Here is a 27067-nt window from a genome sequence, read left to right on the forward strand (position 1 = left end):
GGACATCTACTGTTAAGCGAGATCTGAAAAAGTTCAGCACCACAGTGCTGATAGCTACTGCTGATGCTCACAATAGAAACTATTTCTCTCTTTACCTATTTCTCCTGTCTACCCTAAGAAGTCTGTGTACCAAAGAACATAAAAAAGTCTTAAGAAAGGAGAATGGAATTTCCAGGGGGTACAAGGAAAGTTGTGGGGTTAGTGGAAGAAACAGAACTTTCTGAAGTAGCATTAGTCATTAGGACCATTACTGACCTTTGACTACTTTGAGAAATATTCAACGTAAAAGATTGTGGTTCCTTTACATAAAGACAATCATTTAAATTATTAGTTCAACTCTCAGACTATTTTTTGAACTGACAGTTCTATTCTGTAGGGTTAGACCCTTCAAACAATGTTGGAAATTTTTAGTTCATATGATGGGATCTCTCTAACTTGTGCCCTGAAGAATTTACTCATTAGACATTCTAAGGCAATGGGTCTTCAAAGTACCACCAGGTCTTATTAAGAAACAGTCCCTCCTTTATTATAACAGTAAAATCTGAGAACTTTCACAGTAAATTCTCTTGCCCATAATTTCCAGGGTCCCTTATGGTTCTAGCTCTGTGATCCTCTGATCTTCCATGCCATGTGGGAACAAACAAAGCAAGACTAGCTTTAAATGAAATAGTGACAGTAAGAGTAGGACAACCTTAAAACTAAGACTAGCTGGATTTAAATCCTGCCTTTGAAATATACTGACCATGTAGCCTAAGGCAAGTCACTAAATCACTCAGGCAATTCTCTAAAAACAGATGTTGCAGAAGATATTTATTTACTTATGAGTTCCCAAACCAAGAAATCACAAGTCCAGTCCTTATACATGTCTATAGGGATCGTGTTTTTGAAAATACAATCCGGAATCACAGAGTATGTAAAAAGGTTGTTCAGAAAAGGGCAGCAGTAGATACCATGCATTACATAGGTGAAACTATATGTATGTGTATATTTATACATATATAAGTGCACATATACACATATACTCCCACATTGACTTGAATGCATTATTTACAGGTATGGTCTAATCCTAACCCACCTAGTGTTGTCATAAAGTAAATTGTAGCCAAAAGTTTATTTAGCTTTTATAACCCGATCACATTGCACTATCACAAACCCAGTTGGAGCAGTCACGGGTTACTGATGTAGCATAGTCTACTAGATAAAAGTCAAAAAGTGGGAGGCTAAGGATCTTAATACTAACAAATCACAGAACCTTTTATCCAATTTAATACTTACAATACCTTATAAAAAAAGCCAAAGCAGTAATTACTTTTATTTTACATATAAAAAAACAGAAGCAGCAAAATCAGAGAGTAAGTTAATGTACTATCAGTCCATCTCTGAATCTTTGTACTGGCTGGCTGTCCATAATGACTGGAATATTCTCCTCACCTCCACCTCACAGAATTCCTTGCTTCCTTCTATCTGGCAGGGGTCCTTCACTTTTTTTGTGAAGTCTGCTGAAGCCCATGAACTCCCTCTCACCATAATGTTTTTAAACAATTGAAGGAAATACAGAGATCAGTGAAAATAATAGTATATTTTTTCACTTCCAAGTTTACAGATTCCCTGCACTTTATTCATGGAATTCAGAATAACAACCCTTGCTTTGGATTCATCTCAAGTACTATGTTATAATCAGTAGGTTAAAAAAAATTATTTGTTAAGTGCCTATTAAAGTCTAAACAGCCTTTCCTGATCTTCTCTAGGAGCTAGTGCCCTCCATCCCTAAACTACTTTGCATTCTTATCTCTTTTTTTTTCCCTATCCCTTCCTCTTTCTGGAGACAGGAAGGGATAGGGGGAAAAAAGAGTTAGGCTTAGACCTACCTATATTAGACCATACCTGTAAATAACGCATTCAAGTCAATGTGGGAGTATATGTGTATAAATGCATTTATTTATGTATAAATATACACATACATATAGTTTCACCTATGTAATGCACGGTGTATACTGCTGCCCTTTTCCTGAACAACTTTTACATACACTGTGATTAGAGACTGTATTTTAGAAAGCATGATCACTATAGACATAGGTATAAGGACTAGACATAGGTATAAGGACTGGACTTGTGATTTCTTAGTTTGGGAACTCATAAGTAAGGAAATCTCTTCTGCAACATCTATTTAAAGGGGAACTGGTTGACTAATCAAGGGATTCAAAGCTGGAACTATGTTTCTAGATTGGAGAAATAATTGTCTGATGTGCTACTATAGTAAAAAACATGTTCTCCCTTTCTTTAGTGTAGGTATGTACACATGTACGTATACACACACACACACACACACAAACAAACACACAATGTGTTGTCTCCTCTAACAGAACAAAAGCTCCTTGAATTCAGCGACTGTCTGTTTTCCCAGTTTCCCACACTGTTTGGCATATAGTAGATACTTCATAAATGCCTGCTGACTTGAAAATAGGAAAGAGTACAAGTTTCCTAACCAATTCTCTTTCTATTATACAGTGCTTGTGTTAATTGATCTGAAGATAAAATGAAGTCTTAGATGTGAAAGCACTTTGAGAAAGGTTAAATCATCATTTACCTCACTCTAAGGTCTACTCTGATGCAGAGTAGATGCTTAATAAATATTTTTGATTGATGGATAGAGTTGCTGGCCTTAGAATCAGGAAGACTTGGATTCAAATTCTCTTCTGACATTAGCTGTATGACCACCAGCAAGTCATTTAATCCTTTTGGCAACTTTCTGACTAGATTTTTTAAAAATTTACTTAAGGCAATGGGGTTGAGTGACTTGCCCAAGGTAACACAGCTAGGAAATTGTTAAGCATCTGAGGCCGCATTTGAACTCAAGTCCTCCTGACTCTAGGGCCAGTGCTCCATGTACTGTGCCACTTAGCTGCCCCTCTCTAAGTAGAAATTAAAGAGGGATAGCTTTATATAACAAAAGGAGGATGCTCCTATGTGAGTATTGCCTTAAATAAAACCCTACACTAATCAGGTTGCCATATGCATTTTGTCCCTCAATCATTATGGTATCAGTCACAAAACAGAGGATTCAGAAGTCTGAATTGATGCTACTGAATAACATGAAAACTAAAAAAAAATATATTTTTGTTCCACTCACACTTCCCTGAAATGAAAAAAATTTAAAAAGCAAGAAACACATCCCTTGTAATTTTGGATGTTTCATTTGTGTGAGTTAGTCTAGTACAGGCTTATCAAGCTGTGAGGTGTGACTCACAGGTGAGGCATGAGGAAGCATTAACTAAAGGACTGGTTTTTTCCTTATAAACTTGGTGGTTTTCAGAATATGGCTAAGGAGAAAATATTCAGATACAACATAGCACTGCTTCTTAAGCTGTTCCTTCTAGGTGCCTGAATACAATATGTATTAGAAAGCATATGTTAATCTGAAAAAACTTTGATAAAAAAATTGATGAAAGGATCCTTTGGATGAATATGACTGAAGAAACTGAGACACTTTAATCATGATAATGCTCTAAAGTGAAGCTTCAATTAGGCAATTTCCTTTGGAAGGGCTAGTTATGGTTTCAGTGTACTGGAACTTATTCTTAATTCTAAAGAACTTACAATGATCACTGAATTGTCTTCTAAATCTTATATATTGCAATAATTTATCCCATCAGAATTAACTCAATTTCAGGATCCCATTATGTCTTGACATTCCGTATCACTGCCTGAGGATGAAAAATGATATATTAAAAATTGAGACTAAAAGCCAGGATTTCAACATGTCTAAGACCAAATTCAACTATCTTCCTAGACTCAACCCTAGCCCTTACTTCCCTATTTCTGTCAAGATATTCATTATTTTTCTAGTCACCCAGTGATTAGAATCAAGAGTCACTCTTGACTCTTCATTCTCTCTCATCTCCCTTGTCCAAATATTTCCAAGTCTTATGTAATTCTACCTTTATAACATTATTGATAGCTGTTCCATTCTCTTAACTCACATCACTACTACCCTAATTTAGTCCTTCACCACCATTCATCTCAACAATATTGCAAAGATTGCCTGGTTGTTCTCCCTACATCCATTTTCTCCTCTCTTCTATCCATCATTCACATATCTGACAAATATGTATTCTTTGATCGTGGGTCTGACTACGTTGTTCCTCCTACTGAAGAAGTTTTACTGACTCCCTATTGCTTCGGAATAAGAAACACCTCTATTTGGCATTTGAAGCCAACCTTTCCCTTACGTGTTTTGCATTAGAGCCAAACTCATCTATTTGCCAATCCTCACACAATTGATTCCATCTTCTTAACAACTCTGACTTAGTTCTTCTCAGCAGTACAATGATCCCCAGACAATTCAAATGAACTCATGATGAAAAATGCTATCCAACACCAGAGAAAGAATCAATGGAGTCTGAATGTAGTTTGAAATATACTTTTTTACTTTATTTTTTCATGTTTTTTTTCTTTTGGTCTTTTCCCTTCTTTTACAATATAATATGGAAATGTTTTACATGACTGCACATATATAAAATATAATCAAATTGTTTATTATCTTAGGGAAGAGGTGGGTGAAGAAGGGAGGAAGAAAATTTAGAATGCAAAATAAAAGAATTGTTAAAATTTGTTTTTACATATAAATTGGAAAAAACCAAAATACTATTTAAAGAAAAAGATGGGGCGGTTAGGTGGAGCAGTGGATAAAGTACCCACCCTGGAGTCAGGAGTACCTGGGTTTAAATCCCATCTCAAACACTTTAGTAATTACCTAGCTGTGTGGCCTTGGGCAAGCCACTTAACCCCATTTGCCTTGCAAAAAAAAAAAAAAAAAAGAAAGAAAGAAAGAAAGAAAAAGACATTCTATCTTCCTCCCTCAATGTCACGGTAGACACTTTCCCATTCTTGAAATGCCCCCCCCCCCCCCCCTTATTTCACCTCTCGGAAATTCTATTTCCCTTCAGTTCAGGTGCTACCAACTACAGGGTGCCTTTCTTAATTACCTTAGTAATTGCCTCCACCTTTCTACTGGTAATGACTTTATATAATTTTATATGTATCTATTACATATATCTATATATGTATATAATAATATAATCTATATTAGCATGTATCTCTTATACTCACATTTCTGTGAACATGCTGTATTCCCCTCCCCTCAGAAAACTATAAATTTCCAGCATATAAAAATGAGTGCCTGATAGGCATTTAATGAATATTCACTAAAATATTTTATAGCAATAGGCATATACATTCATGTGCACATAGAGATATTTTAATGCTTTCTGACCCTTAGCATGTTTATCATCTCATGATTTTATGACCTCTATGCAGATGGCTCAAATTTCTATCTCCCCTTCAGTCTTTTTAAATACCTGCTGGAAGTCACCAAATTTGATATATCTTAAACAGAAATGATATTCTACTCCCTTGCCCCAAAACTTGTCCTTTCTCCCAAGTTCTTTATTTCTATTAATGATACCACTATCCTCCAAGTCATCTGTGTTCCCTGTCCATCTGTATCATCACTAATGATGTCTTTTTGATTCTACCTGAGTGATCTCTGTCCCATCTATTATCACCTGTCCACTCATCCAGGGCTTTGTCACCTCTAGTCAGTGCTACTGTAATGATCTGTTATTTCTGTCTCTAATCTCTTTCCCTTTTTCAATTTCCAGAATTATAGAACTACTCTATCTTAATTCTCGACTCAAGAACTTCAGTGGCTGCCTACTGCCTAGCAAAATATAGATTTATTTTGAGATACAGGTATTAAATATATATATATATATATATAGTATATATGCATATACTATATATATATATATATATATATATATATATATACATACATAGGCACACTACTGTGCCACCTGGTCTGATATAAATTCTTATTCCTTTTCCTCCCCATTTCTCCCTTTGTCTAAACTCCTCATCTACTTTGTGACAACTCCACTATGTCCCTGTAATTTCTTTGATGGCAGAATCTATCTCAGTTCATCTAATGATATACCAGTCTAGGGTCTTTACAATGTTACACACACACACACACACACACACACACACACATATGTATATATATGAAAAATGTGTCACAGTACACATAAAAGAATTTAGACCCAAAAGACATAGGCTGAAATCCCCACTGTTGAGGTATCAGTTTCCTCTCAGTGAGATGAGAGCTATTTAAAGGCATTTTCAACTTAAATCCAAGCATCCCAAAATTATGAAATGCTCATTATTTTTGGTAAATATATATTTAGTACCATTACTATGCTGCATTTGCTCTCTAAGCCTATAAAGGTACAGAAGAAGCATTCACCTGCATGGATAGAGGGAATTTCTGCCTTTGATCTCTCCCTTTTCCAAACTGCCAAACTTGTAGAACTAATCTATTTTAATTCTTGATTCAAAACTTCAGTGGTTGCCTCCTCCCTAGCAAAATATATCTCTTTATCTTGTTCCACAAAATTCTACACAATATGGTCCTAACCTAACTTTTCAGCCATATCTCACAAACAAATCCACTTCCAAGAGTTCCCTAAATCAATGAAATCACAGGGCCAGTCACTATCATTATATTTTTTCTGACATTTTAAAAAACAGGTTAGATGGTTTACTTTTCCTACATTATGTCTGTCATTTTACTTAATGCATCACAGCAGCAATGTTTTGATGACTCAAAACATAACTAAACTGCTTCCCCTAATCACTATCACAAGTGACCTATGCATCTCCCATTCTGAAGGTGGAGTCAACACTATAATGGAGCCAACACTGTGATCATAGATTTTGGTTTTGGAAGGTCCTTAGAAAAACATCCTGTCCAACCTCTTCATTATAAGGATTATCCAGCTTTTAAAGATTTCTAATAAAAGGATATTTATAAAATATCTCTAGAACTATTTAATTGCCTTATCAGTTCTTTCATAGTTCTCTTAACCTTCATCAAAGTTCACCAGAAAAAGAGAAGACTTACTAATGCTACTGCTAGTTTATATACTCAATAGACACAATTAAAAGACAAACATCTAAGAAAACCACTCCAGTATATTTGCCATGAAAACTCTACATTGAGTCAGATATCCTAAAAATATCTATTTAAAGTATACTATACAAAATTCTTTTTGCCTCTTGTTTATGAGCATACATAAAAACACCCTTTCCAGCATGTGACTAGTACATATTAGTCTTCTAATACCAGCAGTTTCATAAAAGAATATTTTCTTTCTCTGGATTCAATAGTACAAATGCTGCTGTACCTAGATGCTAATACATTATGGAAAAATAAAATGTGATATTTACTCAACTGTTTGTATAGATTTTTAAGGACAAAATAATTTTTAAATAATTGGGATACTATTTAAAGTTTAGAAAAATGCAGTAAAATTAAAATTGAACTCATTTTAATCAATCTTATGTTTAAAGTATTTAGCTACTTAAAGCACTTCAAAGAACTTAAAATTCTGGACAATAGAGAATTTTGGAAATTCTTTGAATTTTTAAAATTTTGTATTTACTTTAACAGAATTATGATAAAATATTTACTATAGAATTTCTCTTATGATCAAGGTAAACTGAGAGACAGTGGACTAAAAATGATCAATTTATTAGGCTAGCAGTAACCAATAAATTAGGTCAATGACATCTCTCAATAACTAAAGACACTGAAATAGAGCTCATCAGCTTTCATATAGTTTGGGGGAGTACAGAGTTAGGTAAAAGAGGAGACGATATGTAGAAGCCATCATGGGATGAAGAAAATAGACTAGTGATTACCCCTCTTTGACAACTAAGGAATGTTAATTGTTTTATTGGGTTCAAGCAAATCTTGCAGACCTTGGTTGAAGATCTGAGTTACAAGACACCTGATGCCTACAAGAGTTTGTTAAGGGGATCAGACCCTCCTTAATTATACAACAGGCAAGGATGGATAATATACTTCGGGTCTGATAAGCTAACTTGTGATTTTAAGTTAATTTGAAGGAAAAGATGACTCAATAAAATTAATACTGCATAAAATCAGTGAAATCCAGTTTTTTATAATATAAATCCATTAATTTTGATTTTCTCACTCCTAAAATTAATTTATCATATAACTTTGAGATAAATCTATCAATGACAAAATAAACACATGATTTTTCCTGTGGCAAAAATAAAACAGTATAAATGGATATCCATCAACTAGGTGATAGGTAAACAAATCATGTGTGTGAAAGTAAAAGAACATTATGATACTAAATATCATAATGCATGAGAAATTCAAATAAACCTGGAAAATTTTATTCAGATTAATAAATGACAAAGAGAGCTAAGAAGGTGCACAATGGTCATAAGGCTATAAAGGAAAGCAATAAAAAAAATCACAATGTTGATGAGTGCAATGATTGTGATGTCAGAAGACATGATAAGGAAAAAATTCTTTCATAAAGAAGAATATGATAGATGTGGAATAAAGCATATATTATTCATGGATACTCAATCAGTTGGTTGTGCTTAACTGTACTCTATTGAAAATTGAGGGTTTTGTTGGAATGGGCATTATTAGGAAGTGTCAGTAATGTAAAAAAGCAATAATTTTTTTAATGGGTATATTAATTCTTTTTTTAAAAAGAGGACTAGACTCAATCTGTCATACTTTAAAATAAAATAACCAAAGGAAGATCTCTTCTGTTGCTGTAGTTTCTCAAGTGATAGATCAAAATTGCCTGAGGTATAATCAATATTATTTATAATCAAAATATCCAATCAAATTGAATATCCACTCAATCAGAGTTTAGTGGGGAAATGGCTATATCTTCTACTTTATTTTTCTTTCCAAGACAAACTAAAATCCCTATGAAGAACAAATTTGCAGTGAGATGATAAATGAATTGTTAAGGTTGATGGGATGTTATAGTTATGACAAATGATTTTCACTTGAACTTTGTTTAATATTTATCATCTACAATATTTTGATTTATAATATAGTGGAATTAGTGGGATGGTTTGATTTTTGGAATCACAATCAGGAGACCTAGATTCAAATACTTATACCTGAGTCTTCATAAACAAATAATCATCTATTACACTGAACCTCCCTTTCCTCAGGTCTAAAATGAGGAAAATATATTAACAACAAACCTCACGTGATTATTGAGAAGTTAGTTATTTGTAAACCTTAAGGCAAAAATATAAATTTTTTTATTAAAAGGAAAATGTAGAGAGATAAGCAACTCCATCTTTATAAGTAGTTTATAAATATCATCTTTATTCATGTTCCATGTTTAATTTGTAGCCTGATGAATAAACCTATGATGGCCCATTGTCCAATTTTTATGTACAAAAGATATTAAAGCATGCCTTAGAATAACAGGCCAAAATAGTCCTTGACATAATGTTAAAGTATTAACACTGGAATTATATAATTCTTTAATTTCGCAAATTACCTAAAAGTACTCTTTTCTTTTCATGATCTACAAATTATAAATATTCTCCTTGTTTTTTTATGTTACTGTTTTTTCCTTAATTGGTCTTACATATTTCACATTTTGAACATATTGGATAAAATATTTATTCTACTTATACTTTTCTACCACTTCAGGAAATTATAAATGCAAAAATATATTTAAGACTTCACTCCTAAGCACTTTTCAAAATCTCCTGACTCTTATCTTAATTTGCTATGTTTTAGGTATTCCTTTAAAAAGCATTTTCCCTTTTCATGGTAGTCTAATTTGTATCCTTCCCCCCCCCCCAACAACTACAATTTTGGGTGAAATGTCCTCTTATTACTCCCAAATAAGAGCATGAATAGTTCAGTCCTGACTAAATAAATGGGGACACACACTGTAGTTTCTCCTTTTCTTTAATTCATAGCTGTATACAGCTCTTGAATGTGGGGGGGGGGACGAAAAAAGTCAACGCAACATTTCAGAAATGAAAATTTTTCATGTAAGGGGCTTTTATTAATAGGTAATTCATATACATTTTTATTAAATCTTACTAGATGTAAATGAGAATATGAAATATGTCTTCATAATTGTAAAGATTCCTGTTAAAATACATAAACAAAAAATAGTGTGTAGCTACAATAGTATTTCAAATTTGATGATGTTAGGAGCTATATGAATACACAGAGGCAAACATTTGTGAACTGTAAGCCTTTCTTCAGCACACTTTAAAAATTAGCCTCACAACACCCCTGTGAGGTAGGGGATTATTGATCATTTTAATTTTACAGGGGGAAAATGTTAACACAGGAGGATCTTTTTACACAGGGAAAAACATTCTTCAAACCATTATCTTTGACAAAACTCACACATCCATTAAATTCTAATGAAGCTATCCAAAAGGGTAATTAACTTGATAATTAAGGTATTAAAAACATATTATTCTCCCTTATGAAAAGACTCCTTGTTCAGTGGTTAAATGGGAGCTTTCTATAAATTTGGTTAAGTAATGCTACTTTTTCAAAAGCCACAAAGGATATGACAAATTCTTATATGTTGCAAAGTACTTTGAATAGAAAACAGAACAATGATCACCTAAACAACCTGGGGCTTTTGTAAGAGCTTATGCTGTTAGTCATATTCTTTGAAAATGCTTCTTGATTCTTCTTTGAATTATGGCCTGTGATGCTTCTGGCCTTTCAAGTTTTCATTCTTAATTACTTCTTTTAATGCATGGGCAGCTTGCATCTTGCACAGGGATTTTAAATTCTTCGGCATCAGAGGAGAGCAGCATCTTCATATGCTGAAAACTAGAATTTAGATATTCTAGGTGACATCTGGCAAACTCCACGAGCATGGGATATTTACCAAGAGGTCATTCCAGATCACTGGCAACAGGGCCAAATCAATTCTAAAAAAAAACAATTCTTTTTTGAATTTATAAAGTGTTCACCAATGGAATAAGATATAAGTTCCTATAACGTCTTGAAAAAAAATGAGAAATTTGTTCAGGTAGAAGATCACTCTTTACTGGAAGGATAAGCATCAGGGCCCAGGAGGATATAAATGTAGAAACTTGATGTGTAATTATTTGGATGGAGAGAAAAAAAAAGACATAATGGACTTTCGATATTCACAAGTGTAGGAAAGTTGTTTGACAGACTCTTAAAAAAAGTTAAAGATATTCAGAATATAAGAAGTAGTCTATGGTAGTAGACAGAATTCTAGATTTGGAGCCTGGAAAATCTACCATAATGGTAGCAATGACCATTTTGAGCCTTTTTTTCCCCCAGGGATAATAGTCCCTACCTCACAGCTTTGTGAAATATTAATGAGATAAGGTACCTAAAGTAATTTGTAAACTTTAAAATTGTATATAGATGTCTGATCATTACTACAAAAACACAAAACACTGACTCAATAAGCAATCATTCTAATGAGAGGTATTTAAATATAATTTTGTTCACCCTCAGTTTCCCAAAGAAGTGGTTTGGATGTAACTCCTAAACTGCAGTTGTTTTCCTGGACATAAAAGAAACATTTTTTACCCCCTGATGAATATCAAATATCCCTTGATGGAAGGAAGGGAGGAGTACCAAAAAAAAAATTGCATCTCCTGCTATATAAACTGGAATCTAGCATTTGGAGACAACTAAACCTTGAGGAATTCACTATTAATTGGTATTTTGATTTTAAAGTTGATTTGCAACTGAATTGGATGAATTAAACTTATTTTGAAAGATTAAAGTACTTTAGGAGCATTAGATTTATGATTTAATGTTACAAAATCCTAATGCTGCATTTTCTTTTTTAGAGGCAATTATAATAAATAAAATTTAGCTTAGTGAATCTTTGGTCATTGTTGCCTCTGAAAAATCCAATTCTCAAGATGGAGAATGATGCTTCCTTGTCTTACAAGGTGAAATCTCATTGGTCAGGAACTAGCTTTTTAAAAAAAATGTATGAGGGGGCAGTTAGGTGGCATAGTGGATAGAGTACCTGTCCTGGAGTAAGGAGGACCTGAGTTCAAATCCAGTCTCAGATCCTTAATACTTACTAAAGCTGTATGACCTTGGGCAAGTCACTTAAACCCCATTGCCTTGCCAAAACAACCCCCCCCCAAATAACACACCAACCAAATAAATGATTGAGTTTGTTTCTAAAGAATCTCATGATTCACTGTTTTTTTTCATTTACAACTCCACAATAATTTAAATCCTACATATAAAGTTAAAACAAAATCTCTTGAAGGGTAGTGTTACCAGGATGAAATAAAATAATCTAGAAGATGATGATAATAAGAATAAGAATCATATTTATAAAATACCTACTATGTGCCAAGCAGTATGCTAGGACCTGTACAAATACTATCTTGTTTGATTCTCAAAACAATCCAACAAGATAGGGCTAAGGGATAATTCAAACTTCATTTGCTTTTAATCTCAATAACTCTCTCTAAAGTGTTTTTGGAGAAATGAGCTGACATAATTCTCACATTGTCTGTATAGGCAGACTATTTAAAATTTTATTAAATACTTTAAAGTCAAACATGCAAGTATGTGGAAAGTCAATTTTATTCCTAAAGAAACAATTAACAGAAAATTTTGTCTTATGGTAGAACAAACTAGGTGGCAAATTTTTAATTAAAGAATTATACAGGGGCGGCTAGGTGGCATAGTGGATAAAGCACCGGCCTTGGAGTCAGGAGTACCTGGGTTCAAATCCGGTCTCAGACACTTAATAATTACCTAGCTGTGTGGCCTTGGGCAAGCCACTTAACCCCATTTGCCTTGCAAAAAAAAAAAAAGAATTATACACCCTTATTTATCACTTAAAATGTTCTCACCAATATGCTATAATATAATTAGATAAAACAGAAAATGTTTAGCTGATGTTTCTTATTATAAGGCTGGTTAAGGACCAATTAACTCACTTGAAAAAACAAAGTAAAATTCAAATTTTATATTTGTTAATATTTAAGAAATATCACAATAACCTTTTAGTTTCAAGATAAGAAATAATGGCTAGAATTCATAAAATAAGTCTTGTTTCTCTCTGTCTCTGTCACTCACACACACACACACACACACACACACACCCCCTCTTTTCTTTCTCTTTCTCTCCTTGCTCCCACTGACTTTCATTTATTCATATAAGAGTCCTTTCAAATAAGTTGAATAGATTAGATATGGAAAGGAGGAAAAGATGTTTTATTTGGAGAAGGAAAACTGACACTCAATGAAATTCAATTTAAATTACTTCTTCCAATTTAAAAAAAAAAATTACAATTGGGAACTGGAATTTTAGTAAACAAGTTCTTTAGAAGACATTGCCAAATATTTCCCCAGGGGGGAGAAAAGAAACAGCGAACATAAGGAAAGCATATAACTATATTTGGAAAATCACAAATTTCAAAAACTATCTCTACAGAGAAATGAAAAAATGAACTCAGTTGATGTATGGGACATTTCAATGACTATAGCATGAGGAAGACATCTACTAAACTAAGAGAATGATTTTAGTTTATGTAATATACTAAGATTTTATTAGAAAATTTCTGGGAATATTTTTTCTTTCTAATTGTACAACTTGTCCCTTTTAATTTCTATAGTAAAACATACTCATTTTATAGCTGAGCCAAACACACCTGAGAATCCATATTAAAGTCATAAGGCAAAGCCATGGCAGAAGTGTAATTTAAATGTGAGATTAAATGAACTGGATTTTTTCCAAGTACTAATTACTTCTTCATATCTATTGTACCACTCTGGAAAGCAAAGCCATTTTCTTCTGGATTTCAAAGGTATCTAGTCTGCCAAATTTAGAATCTTCTTGACCTGCAGTGTTGTATTAGGTTTTTTGCTTTTTTCTCTTTTGATGTATCCTTGGAAGTTCATCCCAACTGCCATCTTAAGGAAACCAATGGTGATTTCCTGGAATGTTAATGACTTCCTCCAATATGGGAAATTACTTTGTATATAGTTTGAATTTAATTTTCTATGTATACTTCCTCAATAGGATATAATTTCTCCAAGAGAAATAACTTTCTTTTTTGCCTCCCCAGCTCCTAGCATATAACAGGCATTCAGTTAAAGCTTTGTCAGATATAGGATGAAGAAATTTTTCTAATGATTTTCCAGCTTTTAACTACTGATTTAGGCCAAGAAATCATCATGAAATTCATGTCTTTTAAGCTAATTATATTTGCATTAAATATATAGTGTACTTATTTATCCTCACATCACTTTATAATAGAACATTTTATGCTAACTAGAAAATGAAAATTAACAGGCATGTATTATTCACCTCAAAGTGAATTAAAGTAATTTTTAAAAGATAATAGCTAAAACTATACTTCGATGCTTAATATATCCAAGTAAAATAAAATAAGAACGAAAATTGGAATTTAAGGTTCCTTTTCAAATCCTGACTCGGTAATTTCCTTTGTGACCTTGGCCAAATTACTTTTTTAACCTCTCTGAGGGGATCTTGGTTTTCCTCATCTTTAAAATGAAGGAGCTGAACAAAATGATCTCTAAGGTCTCTTCATGATGATAATCTGTGATCTTATGATCAAAAGAACAATTTCTGGAGTTAAACTACTGTCATGCCTCAAAGCAAGAAAATGATCATTACCACAATATGGAAATAATTCTTCTTCATTTTTGTTCACAAAGAAATTACCTACTGTACCTATGGTTAAAAGAAAAATGTATCATTTAAAAAATAGATATAAGTGAATAGAGAGACAGTATGTGTGCATATAAAAAATCATAAAAGCTTGAATGTAATTCCCTGAACCTTATGAATAGTAAAAAATGTTGGTATTTTTAGAGTTACAACTGAAAAAGAACTACATATACATACTATTTGCATTATGAAGTTTCACCTCTTACCCTGAAAAATGGCAAAGATTACCAAAAAAGGTGTGTGTGTGGGGGGGGGGGGGGAGAAACACACATATATATATATATATATTTTTTTTTTTTTGTGTAGCTGTGAAATGGCTTAACCATCATAGATAATTCTTTGGGTGATAGTTTAAAATCATTCAAGAAGAATGATTGATGAGGCGGCTAGGTGGCGTAATGGATAAAGCACCAGCCTTGGAGTCAGGAGTACCTGGGTTCAAATCTGGTCTCAGACACTTAATAATTACCTAGCTGTGTGGCCTTGGGCAAGCCACTTAACCCCATTTGCCTTGCAAAAAAAAAAAAAAAAAACACCTAAAAAAAACCCCACCTAAAATCATTCAAGAAGAATGATTGAATTGTTCATACCTTCTGACCCAGTGATCTCAGTCTTGGGCACTTATCCCAAGGAAATCACAGAGAAGGCAAGGTTAAATAAATACCAAAATATTCACAACAGTACTCTTTATGGTAGTAAAGGGTTGAGATATGACTAAAAAAAATGGGAGATGTGAATGTAATAGAATTATTACTGTGAATAAAATGATGAAATGGTAAATTCAGAGAAACATGGGAAAGTTTATATAAACAGATAAAGAGCAAAATAAGCAAAATCAAAAGAATGCTATCAACAGAAAGAAGGGAAAGTTAAAGGAAACTGAACGGCGAGAAACTGATAAACTAATAATGGTTCCAGAAAATGGTTCGTAATAATAACTCCCTCCTCACAGAAGAGAACAATACAATGTCAGATTCAATTAATTGCTGAATCAGATAATTTTTGCTTGTTTTTATTTGTCATAAAGAAAGGTTACATCAGAGTATGGGTATGCTTTAATCAATGATTGAAGTAAAAATATTAATAATAAAATATTAAAAAAATTAAACAAAACCAAAATATATATTGTATCACAAGAGGATTGAGATGAATAATAATGTTTGTCCTTCATTTTTGAAGAAGACCACAGCATCAGGGAGGTGATGCCATGACAAGCATGTGAATTCGATTTGAGTGAGGAGAGGCTGTGCTAAATCAAATCACCAGTCTTACTTTCTCCTCCTGAATTATCTAGGTCCAATGGTCAGCTATGAATTAGGACAACTGGAGATTGCCCTAGATGTTAGGCAATCAGGGTTAAGTGATTTGTCCAAGGTCACACAAATGGTAAGTATCAAGTCTCTGAGGCTGGGTTTGAACTCCTGTTCTCCTGACTCCAAGGCCAATGTTCCATGCCATCATACTGATGGATAAATATAAATTTCTCAACTATTATGGGAACAATTTGAAACAATACACTATTGATAATGTACTATGTCATCTTCCTATGAAAGTGATGAAATTATTTTCTCCATATGCTACTAAATATTTTGGTATGTTGTTGTTCAGTCATATCTGACTCTTCATGTCCCCATTGGGGTTTTTCTTAGCAGAGATACTGGAGTGGTTTGCCATTTTCTTCTCCAGCTAATTTTACGGATGAAGAAACTAAATTAACAGTAAAGTGACTTATCCAAGGTCACACACTACTAAGAAGTATGGAAGACCACATGTGAACTCAGGAAGATGTATCTCTCTGATTCCTGACCTGGTGTCTTATGTACTATGGTGCTACCTAGTTGCCCTACTGAATATTTTAATAGGTATTTATACTTCATCACTCAAATCCTCTTGCAACTCTAAAAAATGAATTGAAGTAGGAAAGAAACAAGTTTTTAAAATGAAAGGCTTTATTGACAAGATTAAGGTCTTTTTACTTTATTTTACTCTCATTGCTTTTTTTAAAAAATCTTTGCAAGGCAATGGGGTTAAGTGACTAGTCCAAGGTCACACAGCTAGGTAATTATTAAGTATCTGAGGCCAAATTTGAACTTAGGTCTTCCTGACTCTAGAATGGTACTCTATCCACTGCGCCACCTAGCTGCCCCACTCTCACTGCTTTTAATTTAGATTTTATAAAGCTCCTTTACCAGTCTATGAGCTTCCAAGGGCCAGATTAGTTTTTTTTTTACTCATTTATAACTCTTTGTCACTCTCTATTATAAACTCTATAGCCTTGGTTATAAAGAATCTATAATTAAATCTTAATGACAAAAGCTTCTTAATGAAATGTCACAGTTCACATACTGCTAGTTTATTCATTTTTGTTGCAGTATGAGTATCATGGCAAAGGGTGTATTGAGTGTTGTAATATCTCAATGCAGAAACTGCCTCCCATTTAATACTAATAAAAATGGAAAAACTGGTGCCTTAACTGTATAAGAGTTAAAGCTTCACACTATAACCATTCTTCCACTCCTTGTTTAAATTAGAACAACAGAATTACATTTAATAATAACCTTAGGTAACAAAGTGGATGGTATTAACAATAAAATTTTTATTTTAAATTGCCCAAAGGACAATTAAATTAATAATTCTTCTCACAAAAACATTTAAATTGAATAATCCATTTATAAAGGAATAGATCTTTCAAAGTTCAACAAATGTGAAATTAACAAACCTCCTAAAAAATTATCTAGAATTATAGTGGAATGAAACCCATTCTATTTCAAAGCTGTTAGTAAAATTTTCATTGCATAGGACTAAAGCAAAATCAGTCTGCTAGCAAGGAAAACTTCTGTGCACATCCTTTAACAAACCCAAAGAAATATGTAGACTAGTATGGAAAGTAATTATTTTGCTTAGAGAATGGAATACACATGCAGCACCAACAAAATGCATAAAATTAAACAGCACCATCTGAAAACATACCGCATCTTGAGAGTTAAATATAAGAAGTGGTTAAAAGAACTTCTCTTCCACTGAGGAAATTAATCAAATTCTTATTAAAACTATCAATACAAAAATAACTTCCTGAATAGTTAATATATACTATTAAGCTTGTTCTAAATTCTTGAAATGTTATATGATAACAGCTTTTCAATCTACAATACTGTATATTTGAGGATCATAAAATTGTACTGAACAAATAAAATGGAAATAGTGACATTGCACATTAAAATGAAAGATAACAGCTAGGTTTACCACAAATTTTTACAACTCCAAGGTGTAAAAAATCAACTTCAAACTTAAAAAATTTTCCTCTGTTCAGAAATCTTTCAAAACAGGTTTTCCCCATAGCTTCAGAATATGCTCATGGTAGAGAATTAGCCCCTAGAAATTAAGACATAGCTCCTTAGTTCAATAATTGCTTAGTTTACTCAGCTAGTAAAATCAAAATTTCCTTGTAGATAATACTAGTGAGATGAACAATTGCTCAGATGATGGAGACCAAAGAATATATACTCCTGTTTTCATATGGTATTTAAGCAAAGGAAGTTAGACAGTAGACTTGATGGAAAGTCTGAGAAACAAATTAGTTAAGAATCTCTTTAACAAGCAAGCCAAACTATGTCAACTTAAAATCTTTCTAATTAAAAACTGTTTTGAAAAATATTAGAAATTTAGATAGATTGGAAGTCTACCTCCCCAAAAAGTAAGACATTGTTTCCCTCTTTCACTTCACCTTTTGTGTATCTTCTCTGTATTACTGGTTAGTAACCTTCGCAGAGAATTGGGTCAGAAGAGAAAAAGATATTGGACTTTCAATTTCATTGGTGTAGGAAACTCTCAGATGAAAAAAAATTATCTTTACTAACAGGTTAGTAACTTCTCTGCAATTACTATAGTTTTACAAATTTTCCTAGAGAACTTACAAGTTAAGTTATTTGTTCAAGGTCACCCAATCAATAGGTGTCTTTTATAGGTCAGTATAAAGAAAAGAAATAAAATTCAAGCCAGTAAGCATCAACAAAAATCAGAATTGGTCATCCAAATTAACAGAGTAAAGAGGTTGAATATTATTTACCAAATAAGGATGTTTGTTTTTGTTTTTTGCTTTTTTATATTTTTATTCTAGTCCTAAGTCTGGCACTAACTGCATGACCCAGTTTCCTTATTTATTAAAATAAGACATTGAAATCCAACTCTAAGTTCCTTTTAGCTCTTATACTATTCTATGAATCTAAAATGAGCTACAAGAAATAAAAGATCAACACAAAATTATTGGTATCGCATGTTTCTAGACTTTAAAGCAAAAAAAAATATCCTTTTTTGTTGAAGTTTCTGTTTTGATTTGTATCAAAATAAAATCAAAGATTATGTCTTGTAAAAGACTTAATAGCAAAGACAGCAAGAAAGTGAAATTTTAAAGGAATTGTGACACACATTCAAATAGCATAGTCAAATATGGTCCCTTAATACTAAAAGCTACCTAAAATAAACTAAGTCATTTCTTTACCAAGACACTGCATTTTTTTTAAAAAAGATTTCAAGGGAAAACACCAAAGTTTGCTCTCCTATATCTGAAAACTGCCACCTAAATAAGTTATTTCCATCTGAGTTGGATGTTCAAAATCAAATATGGCACAAATACATACAATATTGACATTGAAAAATAAGAGGCTCCTGTGATCAGGATAATCCGTGGCTAAATCGCAATTGCTTCTAGTTGAGGCAATGTTACATTAAAGAAAAGATGACCACACACTAGTGAGACCCCATAGCATATAAAATGTCTAACAGAAGACCAAATTAGAGGTACCTGAAAGTAAAAAAGTGCCAGGTAGAATTTGCAACAGCTAACAAAAATTCTGGCTTCCAATGCTACATGTATTAATTCACACAGCTCATTTAAATGCCAGGCTAAGAAAGCTAGTTCTTAACTATGTTTAGAGAAGCTAAACCCATGGGCAAGATTGGCAAGAACTTTAAGAACCACAGCTCAAGAGGATATGGGATTTTCCTCTACCAAATCATCCCAACTAATGTCTTATGCAAAAGAAAAACCCGCAGCCCACTCAAATATTGAGTCTCCCTCTTTTGTTCATTGGTAATTAAACAGTCAAAACCATCATGACACAAGTAAACATAGACAGTAAAAATCAATAAACTTCTCTTTTTTTCATGCAACAATTTCTGACAAAAAGTTATTTACGGAGAACAATTCAAAATATAAAAATATACAACCACTCAAATATATTTTCTGCAGCAAAATTCTTAACATTGTGAATAATAAAATGTAATATCAGGTTTTCTCTCCTAAAACCAAACAGGTATTTTACTTCTTCTTAAAAAGACTTCTATATCCAAGATATAGGATTCTGACTAAAAAAAAATTTAAGACCTCCTTCACCTTGGTCCTGCTTAAAAAATTATTTCAAGACTGAGCTATAAAGAGACAATGAAGCTAATCCTATGTTATTCTAATTCCAAGTTAATCAAACTAAACTTCAGAAAATGTAATTTGTAAAAAGCTTTCACACAGATTATTTTATTTTCATGTCTAGTTCATTCCATAGCAAGCAGACCAAAGCCTTAATACCATAGATAAAAATTCAATTTTAATGTCCTCAGAAGGACTAATGAGCAACAAAGCAAAATATTTTTACACCATTCTATGAATTTTAAATATGATTAACTCTTTTAAGTTTTCAGAGAGAGAAGTGCTTTCTTAAAACTGAGATAATCCAAGTGTCTACTTCATATTAACTTCATAGAAGTTCTCTAACTCCCCTAAAACTACCTACTACATGTGGTCAGAGATATTGGTTTGGTACAAAAGTAAAAAGTGATCTGTTATCTTTGAGAGCACTCAATTCTTTAAATATTATTTCTTGCTAAAAAAAAAATCTCTAGAATAAAAGACAAAAATTCACTCTGTAAGTTCCTAAACTTTATCTAGCTTCCCCCCCTCTATAAAAACCACTTTTGAAAACAATGCTATAAATCCTCATTAATAGAGACAAATCTGAAAAGACAGACAATTATCATTTTGTTTTCAAGATAGTTGTCACTTTTAAATACATAGAGTAAAACTTGAACTAGGTTAATCAAAGAAAGGGCCCTTTGGGCACTATGTTAAAAAACTAAGAATCACAATCATATTCATTGTATCCCTGAAATCTTAAATTAATTTGCTCAGCAAATCTTTTCTGCATAGATAATATAAAAGTAAACTTTAATTCAACCTAGCTCAATGACTGCAAATTCCAAACTAGTGAGTTTTTCTGATATTTCATTTGTGGGTAATAGAAACTGTACCTTTTGGAAAAAAATGTTAAGGAGACCCAACAGGTAATTTTCATTCAGTGTTATTTTATCTTATCAAAAGAATGCAAAGTAAAAGCACACCACACATTTGTTACTTAATCATGATGCTTGAATTGAATCTGTACCTATGTGAAAATGGCAATGCATTCTGGGTTGGTTCAGCCCTTGGCTCTGAGTTTTGTGTCACTTCATGAGTTCTTTCATCATCTGTCCCATTAATACTTTCTGGTGTTAAAGGAGACTGAAGATCCCCTCCTGCTGATTCCTTTAAAAAGAAAAATTGAACTTTAGTTAAACATCAGATCATGTTAAAAGTATGATGTATGTTCATTTAGGGTCCATATTTCAACTAAAACTTCAAAGTTATATGGAATTAAAAATTAAACTTGGTAAGAAATAGCTTTATATAAACAAAACAACTCATACAGGAAAGTAGCAAAATTTTAAAATATTGTCTTTTAGAAGCAAACAATTTAAATTAACCTTAGAGTTTTATCAAGTTAATTAAGCAATTACTTGTCCACAACTCAAGATATTTGAAGATAATAGTAGGAAAAAAATGAAAGCACAAAAGAAAATGAACAACAGTTAAGGGAGAAAAAATTAGAGCCCTGGAAACAAGAGACAACTCTTGTAGATTGATTCATCACTTTTCATCTCTGACAAAACCATGAATACAAAGGCAGATTAAAAAAGAAAAAGAAAAGAGCTTTAAAAGGAGCTCTCATGGAAATGTTTCTTCATTTTGGCTTTGCCACTCTAGGATTACATGCTCTGATCATTTTTGGTAACAAAATTTCTCATATTTTTTTTCCTATCTTCAATCAATGTTTGCATAACAATGCAAGTTTAATTAGTCCCTCTGGAAAACACTGAGAGTTTATTTTAAAGTCCAAAGTCTCATAATTATTCTTACTATGACAGCTTCCATTATAGTCTCAAATTTAATATTGGAAACTGGGTACAATTTGACAAACCTAGTTCAAGTTACCTTGATGAAGGCCCAGAAAGAATCAGAGGATAAAAAGTTGCAGCTAGAAAAAAGGCAGGGATGCATTCCCTTTAGATCTGAACCTACAAAATTCACATCAAAGAATTCACATCTGGTGGCATGAAAAGAGGAAGATGAAAAGTTTCTCATACTTCCCTAAAGTCATTTTTTATCAATTTTGTGGGGCAGGTACCTCTGGACTATAATATACTTGAATATACTATAATAGACTTGAAATTCTCTACTGGAATCCCTCTACACTTCTAATATTAACTTAAAAGGTTGAGAAATATTTTCTCTGCAGCACAGGAAAGTTTAACACTGCTGTCTGAGGAAATGAACTTTAAGAGATCTCTAAGCCTAAATGTTTCATGATAAACACAATCACTGCTAATTTAGTGTGTATGCTCCAATTACAGCAGTTCTGAGAAAACTCCACTACCCAGTCTGAATTTGAGTTGCCAAAAATAAGTTAGAAAGCAACTTTTCTTTCTGGTACCAAAAGACACAATCATCTCTTCCTAGGATAGGATGAATCCAACTAAAAAATCTGGATTGACTGGATAACTAGTACCAACAGATAAATAACAAGCTTGAATAGGTTCAAGTCAGTAGGCAGATCTCTACAAACAAGATTAACTTATCAAACTAAAGGGGAATAACCTGGGTTCTATGATTTCTCATGCATCTCTCATGTGTGCTGTGATATATTCATCTAGAGTACTGGGACACGTTAGAAATAGGGGAAAATGTGGGTCAGTTACAGTTTAAGAGCGTAGGGAGAGAAGACATGAATGTCTGGGATCTAAATTCTATCCCTTTCCAACCCCAGGTAAATGCTGCTGTGGCTCCAAGGAAGAAAAATCAGGGGCTTGCAGCATGAATGTGAGGAATGATTTACAATCTTTATTAAGAGTGAAAATTAAAGGCTGGGGTGAGAAAAGGGAAGATGAAAGACAAAAATTAGACAAACCACAAAAGTAGTTTCAATCCCCCACTCTTGGGGGAGCTGCCACCCCACCAATTAACCATCATGCAGCTGTACTCTTGCCTACTCCTACCCCAGCAGGTGTTAAGCCACCTGCTACAATTCCTAGGAGACACCAGGGGAGCTGTCCTCATCCATGAGCTGAAACTGCAGATTCTGCCTTACCCAGATAAGCTAGACTAGATCCAATATGGAACAATAGGAGTGAGAAATCAAGAACACCTTAGCCCCTTCTAGCCTTCCAAGATCTCTCTAACTCTTGACCTATATTTGTCCAAGAAGGGGGATTTGGAGGCAAAGAACCTCCAGCTTTTATCTCAACTGTCACTCCCTATGTGACCTGAACAAGTCATTTAACCCCTTGGGCTTAGTTTCCCTTTTTTGTAAAATAAGAAGGTTTAAATGAGATAGCCTCCAAGGTTCCTCTTAGCTCTAAAACTATGAAAACATATGTTTCACGTGAAAATTTCACTTGAAAATTCACTTCAAAATTTAAGTTAAAAATATGTTATATAATTGGACCCTAGAGTTGATGGGCTGGAGATGTGAAATAAGAAATTCTTTTAGACCTAACTAATGGAGAAATCTATTTTACTTAATTGACTTACAAGAGAAGGCTTTCTTTAGTTGAGAGGAGAATTGGAAGGAAGGGGAACATAGTGATAGTGATGGCCCCCAAAAGAAGAAAAGCATCATTGAAGTTTTAATTTTAAATAAGCAGGACAGTTTTGAAACTGTGTTAAATTTATTATATATCTGAAAATAAATGCAAAGATCTGGAGTTCCTTATGGAATCTTCTTTTTCTGAAGATGTTAAGGTTAGTATGTATTTTTGTCAGGTACAGAATAATAAAAAATAAAATAAATTTAAAAAACAAACCAATGTTTACATAGTTTCTTTTGGTCTAATCCTAAATTTGTGTCACTTCTTAAGGGATCTAGCCTAGCTGCAAAGCACATAGCTAATCGTGTTAAGGTCACAGCTATAAATGTCAAATGAAATGTAATAAAATGGATAGTTTTAAGGTGTACATCATTTTTAGAATGCAAGATTTCCATGAGTAAAAAATACTCATCCTGCTATTAGGTTTTCTCAAGTTTATTTAGGTGCATGTAACAAGGATATTTTTAAAAATACCTTAAAAAATGTGGCTACAAAGAGATTTAATGTAAGAGCTAATGAAAGCAGCAAAAACTGCATTTCTCCCACTCACTGCACTTCTCCACTTCACCCCATACCTTTTCCATGGGAAATGAAGTTTTTTTAAAGTTCAAAGTGAAATCATAGAAATGTGAAATATGAAAGAAGACATCTGACTATTTCTAGAAAGACTTTTTCCCCAATTCCGTAATCAGGAAAGAAGAGTTAGCCAAAACACAGAAAATATGTTGCAAACATCTAGTCTTGGCAAAAATCTGGTTATATTCACAAGTTTTGGAGTATAGATCATCAGAAAGCCAAAGGCAACAGATGTGACCACATAATTATTAAAAGAAACAGGATGTATCAGAGATTCGCCACAAAGCTGTAATCAAATATTCAAACTCATTTTCTTTTCTTATTCCCTAAAGAATGATTATGGTTAGAAAAGCCTATCTTTTCTATCAAAAATGAAAAGACACTAGACATAATTTGGTCTATGCTAGTGATGAAATGAGGAAAAAACACATATTGAGCAGTGTAATTTTAATATCCCCAATTTGAAAAACCTTAAAGGAAGGGGATAGGGAAAGAGAAAGAACAGAGATAAAAAGTCATGTGTCCAAGTCTACTGCTATGTTAAAAAATTTTTTTAGTTTACCATTTTCTCCAGCCCTTGCCTATCCATAATTCCCAGAGGAAAAAAAACAAGAGGAACGGAAGGTGTAGATCTATTACCAATACAGATAACCTTGTACTAAAAGAAGGAATTAGGAATCAGAAAGTTATAACTTAGGAAACAAATGCCTCATATTTTCATGCTTTTATGGGGCAAGGAGGTGGCTTAGTAAGTAAGAGTGTTGAACCTGGAGTCAGAAAAACCTGAGTTCAAATTCAGTTTCAAACCCTGGCAAATCCTTTAACTGCTTTCTACTTCAGTTTCCTCCACCTAAAAGGGACAATAACATCTACCTTCAGGATTGTTGTAAGAATCAAATAACATAAACAAAAACAGATGTAAAATGCATTGCAAACTTTAAAACACTATATAAACAAGAGTTATTATTTTTATTATTTTTGGTCCCTAGTGTCAGCATAAAGATTATAAATAGTGTAGAAATAAATACTTAAGTTTCAAGAACTTGAATAATAATTTATCATTTGGGGGGCAACAAGATCTCCAAATGCTACCTGATTTTTGAAAAGTGAAGTTGTAAATAGTATATAGTATCTCTTTCTCTCTTCAAATAAACTCATTTCTAGAATTTTACCACTAATTTCAAAGTTGGAAATTATTTCTTTGAAAATGGGAGGGAGAATATCTATTGAGCAGGAAACAACACAAGTGAATTACAACAAATGGAGATGGGGAATTTTGGAATTAATTCCCTGAGAAAAGTACTATATGGGAAATCTCACCAATCAAGTCTATACACCTCTGATCAATAAAAATTGTGGTAGGCAACGGCTTAACAGGATGACAGCAGCAGAAATGGTAGCAAAGTTTTCTATAATGGTTTCAATGAGACTTGCATTGTTAGAAACAATGGCTTTTGTAGGTTATACAAAACCAAGGACCTAACTTCTTGCAATCATTTTTTCCCAAAAACAATTTTAGACATTCATTAAATCTGATTTCATGCCTATGAGAGTGATACCTCTACTTGAAACCTTACCACGTAGCCTTTCTTCAATAAAATATGCCCTGATTGTTCGAAGGAAGTAGTCCCACCCTGATGGGTTCCCCTTCTGCTTTTTTCACCTCTTCTCTGTTCATAGATAAGCAAAATAGAGTACAAAAAAATAAAAGCCATATGTGGGGGCAACTAATACAATACAGCAAGGTAATACTTGAATAAAGTACACCCAGCTTCAGAGGAAAACCAACCCACAATTTATAGAAACTGACCAATTCTTAGTTTAAAAAAATTATTAAAAGAAAAAATAATTTCAGGCCTGAAAGAGAACTTAAACTTTTAGACAAGGCTATACATTTTTACAAATGAAGAAAGACATAGAAAAGTGAAGAGATATATTCAGTATCATGATGCTACTTACTAACAAAATCCCCAACCCCTAACAGTTACAGACTATCTCCTTTAAACCATGATTAGAAAACAAAAGTGAGACTGGTTACATCTTATGAAAAATAATTCATTTAAGAGAAGGATATTAAAAAAGATAGCATGAATTTCAAACCAAGGCAAAAGTTTGCTTTTATCATATGGATTGGAAAAATGAAATAGGTGGCTGAAGACCTAGAGGGGGCTGGTGATGTACATAATGGAGGAAACACTGCCCCCCCCAATGAAATCACTGATCAAAATAAGGATTATTATACATTAATGAAGGTGGAGAAAAAAATTTTCAACTATTAACATGTGATCCTAGAAAGCACCTTAGAAATTATGTAGTTCAATTCCCTCATTTTAGAGGAAAGGAAAAAGATACAAAAGACCTGTCAGATGGGACTGGGTCTGGACTATAACAACCTGGCTGTGAACTCCAGCTCTCCCACTGGCTTCCTTTATGACCTTTGGACAAGCCATTCAATTTATCTAGATTTCAGTTTCTTCACTTGCTAAAGGAAGGAATCATAGCTGGCTTCTAAGATCCTTTTTCCAATAAATGTTTAATTGTGAGATGTGAGTTACACAAAGTCATAGTTAACTGGTGGCAGCACCTGGACTAGAATGGAGTAGAACATGAAAGCTTTGAGGGTACAACCCAGAACAATTCTTTGTGTATACTGTAGGTTCTAATAAATATTTATGGAATTGACTTTTGTGATTCCTAAAACCCTACCCAATCTGGTTCCCATTGATTCTCCCATATTTGCTTCCTATTAATCAGTTTCACATGCACTCTCTGCTTCAAACTAATTTCCTACCTATCTCCCAGGCTTAGGATTCAATTTCCTACTTCTCCCAATCCAAAACTGTATTCTCCTCTTCCCCCTGGCTCAGTTCAGATACCAGCAATTCCCCCAATTATTCCTCCTCACCACCCCCCATCCCGTCTTCCTTCCTAGAAGA

General features: G+C 33.2%; 1 protein-coding gene across 4 annotated transcripts in view; it reads right to left on the reverse strand.

Annotated features, from left to right (window-relative positions):
* Nucleotides 1-27067, reverse strand: part of HOMER1 (homer scaffold protein 1) — a 147543-nt gene that overhangs the window by 41401 nt on the left and 79075 nt on the right. For 2 of the 4 annotated variants that reach the window (XM_074201365.1, XM_074201366.1), the window contains exons 5-6: nucleotides 25709-25801; nucleotides 21038-21177 (exon numbers count right to left, since the gene is read on the reverse strand). In XM_074201365.1, the coding sequence (XP_074057466.1) occupies nucleotides 21038-21177; nucleotides 25709-25801 (233 nt within the window). The remainder of the gene's footprint in view (nucleotides 1-21037; nucleotides 21178-25708; nucleotides 25802-27067) is intronic. The other 2 variants (XM_074201368.1, XM_074201369.1) reach the window with 1 other exon arrangement.

The sequence above is a fragment of the Macrotis lagotis genome, chromosome X (assembly GCF_037893015.1).
Source record: "Macrotis lagotis isolate mMagLag1 chromosome X, bilby.v1.9.chrom.fasta, whole genome shotgun sequence".
Lineage (NCBI taxonomy): Eukaryota > Metazoa > Chordata > Mammalia > Peramelemorphia > Peramelidae > Macrotis > Macrotis lagotis.